The following is an 8,046-nucleotide window of genomic DNA, read 5'->3' on the forward strand; positions in this document are numbered from 1 at the left end:
TAGATGGTCATCCATCCTGATCTTCTGGAGTGGTCATTCGACTTGATCTTCTGGAATGGTCATCCGACTTGATTTTCTGGAATAGTTAGCCAAATGGTCATTTGACTTTTAGAATGATCATCCAACCTTCTGAATAATTCTAAAGTAAGTGCTTCTACGTAACAAAATATTTTAACAAATTACAAATAAAAAACTGACATTGTGCATTCTCTACCAAATGCATCATAATTTTTTTTTTCGAATGCATATTAAATTTAGTAATATAAGGCATTGCTTGTTTTAATAATTTAAATTTTCAATTTTCAGTTTAGACTCAATAATTTTATAAAAATTTAATTTAATTCATTTATTTTATTTTTTATTTAAATAAAATAATTTAATTACTTTTAATTAAAAAATGTCATGCTTATAGTAAATTTTACTTTAGTTCTTATATTTTAGCATAATTAATAGATAAATTTTTATATTTTTAAAATCGAATATTTAAATCTCTCGAATATTTTAAAAGTTACTCTATTTATTTTTACCGTTAAAAGTGTGAAAAATATCTTTATTATATTTTTTAAATAGATAAATTACATTTGAATTCTTGAATTTTTTAATAATTAATGGATCAATCTCTATATTTTTAAAATCGTATATTTAAATTCTTATATAATCAGTTTATTCTCATCTATTATAATTTAAACATTTTCATTCTTTATTTTCTATTTAAAAAAACACTTAAATTTTCATTAATTTTTATCCATAATATCTTATTTAATTAATTTTTAATATTTTTTACTTTTTAATTTTCATTTATTAAAATACTTCGATACTTATAATTTTAAAATTTTCAGAAAATACTTATAAAATTAGTTATTTTTAAGTGATACCAATTAATTTTTAAGTTGGTTATAAAATTTTATAAAGAGTATTTTAGAAATAAACTGTACTTTCAAAAGTTTGACTATCCACTAGTTTTGAGCTAATAATATTTATAATGGATAGAAAAATTATAGTTTGAGAGATATTAAAGAATTTAGTTTAAAAAAAATATAAGGACTAATATTTTAATTATGCTAAAATTTAGAAATTAAAGTATAGTTTACATAATATAAAACTATTCACCTATTTTGAAAAGAATTTTAATTTTCATGAAGTTATTTTAAGTATTTAAAGTATTTATTCTCCCTTTGACCTATTAACTAATGAAATTATAGATAAATAGATGTTTAATTTAAATAGGTTAATTAATTAAAAATTTAAGTATTTAATTTTAAAAATATAAATATGAATTTATTAATTATATTAAAATTTAAAAATTAAAGTGTAATGCACTAATTAAGGTTATACGATAAATGCTTACAGGTGTTTGGTATTAAGTCAATAAGTGCAATTATTATTCTTGTTCTTTTAGTTTTTTATTAAAGATATTTGCATGAAAAAGTTAAAATTTTTTTCTCTAATTTTATAATTTAATTTAAAATTTTAAAAATTAATAAAATTATTTAAAATTTGAATTAGATTGAGTTTATTTTGCTGATGTAGCAAAATAATAAAATTATTTTATTATATTTATATAAAACATAGATAAATTTTATTGATAAAAAAATTTAAAAATTTAAATTATTTTATGATTTAATTCAAAATTTTAAAAATTAATGTAATTTAATTTAAAATCTCTAATTTTATTTCTTTTACTATTAAATCTCTAAAATTTTATTATTATACTTCATTTCTATCTATTTGACATAAAAAATTATAATAGAATTTCTTTCTATTTTTAATTATAATTCTCTTAATTTTTTTAGATTTTAATCATATTTCCTCTTAATATAATATCTCTACTTGTGTTTCTAAGTGATAATTTATATTATAAAGTTATAAGAAAAGATTAATAGTATAAGTAAGTCTATAACTTTTATTTTTTATTATATTAGTAAGATTTTTTTATAATAAATATAGTGAAATTTATTATAATGAACTCTTAATAAGATATTTAAAAAATAAAAAATTAATAAATTTGAGATATATTATAATTTTTATTAGAACTAATTATGATTTTTTACATCTGAATTACATTTATTTATAAAATTTTAGATTAAATTGTAAAATAACTAAAATTTAAAATTTTTTAATTAATAGTATTTATATACGAAAATACAATTTTACTAATTTAAGTTTTAAATTTAAATATAATTATAATAAATTTATAATTTTAGAAAATTTTATTATTTTTTAATTTTAAAATAATAAAAATTTTAAATTTTTTATATAAATATATTTTTATTAATATTATTTAAATTTTAATTAATAAAATAATTTAATTAATCTTTTAACACTTTTAAGATATAGGGATTAAGTTTGAATTTTTTCATTTATATCATATATTCAGGGAAGAAGGATACCTCCTGTGATGTAAGTTATTTGTTCCATCCAGCGTTTGCGCTTAAGGAAAAAAAAAAAAATTTAATTTCCTAAATATTTACCTTATGTGTTAAATGTTAACCTATTATAGAACTTAAAACAGAGATTTATATGATACATTTTTTTAACATTATTTATGTCTTTAATTTTTTAAATAATATATCGTATTTAAGTTATATTTTATATATTTGATATTTTTTCCTGTTGCCCACATATAAATATATTATAAATAATAATAATTTTATTAAATTTTCTATATTTCTTTAATAATTACTTCTTTAAAATATAGAAGAAATATTTAATCCTTAATATTTTTTTATTCTCCGTTAAATTAAAATTGTAATCTATTAAATATTTTAAATTTATAAAAATTATCATAATTAAACATAAATTAATCATTTTATTGAATAATATTGGAAGGCATTTTACCAGTTTACTTTCTATTTCTGCTTCATCTAAAAATTAAATAATTTCATGCCTGCTTAATGAAAAATATGAAGTTTTCAGAGAAAAAACAAATGGTCCCCTTCATAACTTTCCAGTTGCCAGGTGCAATGCAAACACCAAGAAGAAAAAGAAAATAAAAGATGGTAATGCTTTTACTTTTTCATGGAATCCAAACATGTCCTTTCTGTTTGGAACTGTGAATTTCACATAAACCAATACACAGACAATCCCAAAAGAGTTTTGTTGCTCATAAGCCCTTCCCCACAGGCCCACCTACCTTTTAGACTTGATATAAAATTTATTTATTTTTTTTTTAATTTTTATTTAGCTTATCGCAACGTAAAAAAATCAAAATTCTATACTATTCAAAACTTTTAATTTTAAATAATAAAACTGTAATTTTTAAATTTTTTATTAGTGTATATAATTTTTAAGATAATTTATCTAAATGAATATAAAAATTTAAAATTTAAAAATTTTTAATATTAAAATCAATCTTTTTATTTTTTTATAATTATACTCAGTGCTCCAAATAATTTTATCTAAATATATATATATATTACTTATGGTAGTTAAATATGTAATAATTTTAATTAATCATATCTAAAAAATACTTAACTCTTATTATTTTAATTTTTAATTTCAAATATAAAATCTCCATTTTGATATGAATATCTAAATCTAATGAGTTTAAATTAGAAATTTTAAAATTTAAATTAGAAATTAGAACAATAAGTATCAATTGTTTTTAGAGTATATATGTAATTAGAACTAAATGATTGTTTACTTATATTTAACTAATATTTATAAATATAAAGAAATAACACATAGTATAACATAATTAAAAATTTTTTTAAATTTTTATATTTAATTAGACAAATTATTTTAGAGATATATATAATCGCAATAAATTAAAAATTTAAGTTTTGCCATTCAAAATTAAATTTTTTTACTATAATAGTAATTAAATATAAAATTTTGATATTTTATGTGTAATTCAATTTTTTTTTATTTTGAATTTAGTACAAGTATTTAAATTAAAAAGAAAAAACAAAGATTAGAGGATGGGCCAAACAGTTAGTCGTACAAGGAAAAGAGCCAATCCTACAAGAGAAAACAAGAACTTCAATAGCTAAGGGCCCATAGGATATATATCAAGTGAAAATTAAGTATTAATTAACAAGACCATCCTGCCATGGTAATTTCAAACTACTGAAAGCTAACCAAGTTGAAGTAGCTAGTCCTTGCAGATCATTCAAGGACAATCACTTGCAAGATGACCTAATTTGCCACAACAACAACACCAAGCAAAGCCAAACCATCCTCCTCCAGATTCCCCTGGTGTGTGCAACAATTGATCAGCTACCCATCCATTTCCACCTTGATGACTTTGTGCAACAATGCAGCAATTCTTGGCTATGTGACCCCATTCCCCACAATTGAAACAAGGACCAACACCAACACCACTGCTGCTGCTGCTGCTGCTGGTGGCGGCGGTTGCCTCACCAACTCCTACTTTTCTGCTGTCTTGAAGCAATTTTCCTCCAGGAGCAGTCACATTAATTGCTTGCATTTTGGCATCAGAAACACCCACAACACTTTCATACTCCACTGATGTGCCAGGCCATAGGTGTATGCAGCCATCAGATTTCAGAGATGAGTAATGCACAAACACATCTGCCCCGCTACCTTTTGGTGTTATAAATCCATACCCTCTTTGATTGCTGTACCATTTCACAGTTCCTCTCCTTCTTCTATTGTCTCTGAATCCTCCTGATTACCACCAAGATTATATAACAGTGGTGCACCAGAGAAAATTAATAATTACTGTACACTGTAGTTCAGTTTCTACTCACTCATTTCCATGGAAGAAGAAGAAGAAGAAGAAACTCTCCTCTCATCTCTTCTTGGTTCACTGACCCCGTTCAACTGAAAGACAGCAGCAAAAGCTCAGCCAATAGTGACCGCAATTTGCAAAATTTGATTGAAAAAGAATGATTTTTCTAAGAAATCTTTGCTTACCCTTGTGAAAGAAGTTGCAAGATCGTTAATACTAGATGAGAATGCAGCATATTTACCCTGTGTTTGAATGCAAATTAGGTAAGAAAATGTTCAAGCTTCACCATTTAATGCACAAATTCTAACCTTGTATTTTCCAGATGATTGGCAATCTTGATGATCTTCAGCCTTCTCATGATCAGTTTGAGCATTATCCATGGCTTCTTCGAGTCCTCCTATCTCGTACTCCACATTTTCCCCAAACAACTCATATTGACTCGCATCAAATTTTATGCTTTCTGCATAATAATGCAAGAAAAGATAAAGAAATCAGAGTGCTGGAAAATGGTGAAATCATCAGATTACTTGCAGATTTCTCCTGCTGAAGCACCAATGGTTTATGGGTCCAAATAAAAAATAGTGTAAGAAGTGTTAAAGGTAAGTTTATTAATTATAGGAGTGATGAAAAATGAGACATCCATGCAAATATAAATATTATGACAAAATTAAACTACAGTAGAAATCTTATGATCGCCATAGAAATAAGGAAAGAGAAGGTATTATCACAAATTTCCAAATTGGATTGTTTGGTTTTTTCTTCCCTCTCTCTTTTCTTTGTAGCATAAATTAGAATTTACCTGCTAAGATGCTCATGGTAAGAAATCGATTAGTGTTTTGGTTTAAAGTACCCCATCATGAAAGAGGTAACATAACCTTTTTATCTCTGTAAAATGAAGCAGGAATGCAAAAAACATGAGAACAAAATGCATTCATTCATAGTAAAATTCAAATGTCTCCTATACTCTGTCTTATGTATCCAAGTGTATACACCGGCCAATAAATAAATGATATATTTTTAAACTTATGATAGGTCGATCTCACATTTAAATTTAAATTAATAATATTCTATCGGTCAGTGTACATAATTTTTATATAAACTGTATGAATATACACACAATCTAAAAAATACTTAAAACTATGTATGAAAAAAGCAAAAAAAGAAAAGATAATCACAGTCCTAGAAATGTAAAGCTGATAAGAAGAAAATGCAAGTTTGGAAATTTTAGCTGAAGTACTCTGCTTGTGAAGAGTAGCTGAACCACCCATCCAACCACCAAAATTTTCCATTGTAGGGCATGGATGAAAGATATAGCTTCAGAGGAATATCAATGAAAAAGAATTCCGTATGCTTTTGTAGTGTGGCTGCTGTTCATGTAATTCAAGAGATTTGATGATTTGTTTTCCTTTTCTGGAAAGGAATCTGGTTTTTGATTTCTTTCATTAATGACACTATCTTTTAATAGAGCTATTATTTATTGGAAGATGAATTGACATATGTCCAATGCTATCTCCCTTTATGGGTAATTAAATATTAAAAACACATTAAAACATGTCTTAAATATTAAAAAAATCTACTAATTAATCATTCATTAATTCTAGATATTAAATATAAACTATTTAATTTCTACAATATATAAAAATTCATTATTTGATTTTTTAATTTTATAAAAATATAAACTAATTAGTCTCTTCAATTGTTAATATTTTTTACTATATTAATAAATGACTAATTAATAAATTTTTAAAATTTCAGAAACATCTTAATATATTTTTTAAAATTAAGCAACTAATAAATAAAATTTTCTACACTACAAAATAATAATTTTATTTGCATGAGTTCATGCTTGCTACTTGAGGTTCATGTGAAAGTTATTTCTATGGCATGCAAAAAGGAATGCTTATTCTGTGATTCAATCTCTTTTCATTTTCTTCTTTTTAGAATACCAAATCTATTCTGATAAAAGGAGATCTTAAAGTTAAAACTCTTCCTAGAATTATTTTATAAAAGGAGATTTTTTTATTTGTGGAAAATTTTTGAATTTTTTATAAATATTTTCTATAAAAAATATTATTGAAGAAAATAACTTATCTTTATCTTGCATAGTTTGATTGTAATGTTAGAAAAAAGGATATTAATTGATTAATATATAGTGTTGTTGATAAGATTTGAACTCTGAAAATTGACTTTTTTCTTTTTTTTTTTTGAAATAAATAAGTTAGTTTCCTTAAGAATGATGTAGATTGTTCTTTTCATTAAATCAATTTTATTGATTACTTTCAGACATCATAAAAAAATATTTTTTATAAAATAAATAAATAAAATGTAGAAAATAATTTTTATATAATGGTTGTAATTTGCTTGTAATTTAAATAACTTATTTTTTTTGTTTGCTTGTAATTTAAAAAATGCATGATACTAATAAATTTATAAATTTATATATATAATGGTGTTAATAAAATTATTAAAATTTAAAAAATGAGTTTTTCTTGTGAAAGGGGAAAATTATTTTCTTTAAAAAATAACTTAAGTTTTTATTTAATCGATCAGAAAAATAATTTCAGGGCAAAAAATATTTGAAAATTAAGAGTCAACTTTGAGCTAGACCATGAAATTTTTGTTTTTAAAGCCTCTTTGTCTTCGGGTTTCGGTTGGTATTTTGACTCAATTTAGAGATTTCTTTTAATCTCTCTTCGCCTAGTTGTGGAGTGGCCACTCCCGCGGATGGAAGTGTAAATACTAGTTTTTTACGGTTTGTGGTGGCAACAACTGCCGATGTTTTTTTTTCTTTTGTTGTTTATGATTTTTACATATATGAAAGTCCTCATTTTGTTGAGTTTCAATGGTATTAATTTTCCAAAAGAAATTCTCGGTCATATGGTAGCCATAAGTCCTCTTCTTTCTCACAAGTGATTATTAGTCTCTGGAGGCTCTCCTTTTTGAGATTTGGTGTCGTGGATGCTTGACCTGATTATAAAAGTCTTTGCCATTTTCTTTCTCTAGCACCCTATGTTCATCATCAATATCTAATATGATACTATTAAAATCCATTTAAATCTATCAATAAATTTTATATTATGTTATTAATTTTTATAATTAGTAATGAATTAGCAAATTTATTACTAGATCTATTATTTAATAAAATTATTTGCAAATTTAATAATCAATTTTGATATATCCATTATTAATCTTTTATTAAATTAACTAAAAATTAATAACACATTTCAATCAGTTACTATATTTATTGTTAAATTAATTACTATATAAATAAATTACAATGAATAAAATAATAATAAGTTTAATAATAGAATACAATCTATTATTAAATTAGTAACAAATTTAATAACGAATTT

The 8,046-nt window shown here is 23.2% G+C and overlaps 1 protein-coding gene across 1 annotated transcript; it reads right to left on the reverse strand.

Annotated features, from left to right (window-relative positions):
• Window positions 1–4,111: 4,111 nt before the first annotated feature.
• Window positions 4,112–5,982, reverse strand: LOC110617873 (cold shock domain-containing protein 3). Its single transcript, XM_021760877.1, has 5 exons — window positions 5,931–5,982; window positions 5,002–5,153; window positions 4,879–4,935; window positions 4,713–4,785; window positions 4,112–4,629 (listed from the first exon to the last, which is right to left on the reverse strand). The coding sequence occupies exons 1-5, from the start codon at window positions 5,980–5,982 to the stop codon at window positions 4,112–4,114; spliced, it is 852 nt and encodes a 283-aa protein (XP_021616569.1).
• Between the last annotated feature and the right edge of the window lie 2,064 nt (window positions 5,983–8,046).

Source organism: Manihot esculenta, chromosome 6, assembly GCF_001659605.2.
Source record: "Manihot esculenta cultivar AM560-2 chromosome 6, M.esculenta_v8, whole genome shotgun sequence".
Lineage (NCBI taxonomy): Eukaryota > Viridiplantae > Streptophyta > Magnoliopsida > Malpighiales > Euphorbiaceae > Manihot > Manihot esculenta.

Bases quoted from the DNA above. Each gene is read 5' to 3' on its own strand.
- LOC110617873 (XM_021760877.1), bottom strand. From the start codon at position 5,982: ATGGAAAATTTTGGTGGTTGGATGGGTGGTTCAGCTACTCTTCACAAG. The intron at 5,154-5,930 runs GTACTTCAGCTA...ATTATTATGCAG, and splicing joins AGCTACTCTTCACAAGCAGA to AAAGCATAAAATTTGATGCG. The intron at 4,630-4,712 runs GTGAGTAGAAAC...GGTGGTAATCAG, and splicing joins TTCTTCTTCCATGGAAATGA to GAGGATTCAGAGACAATAGA.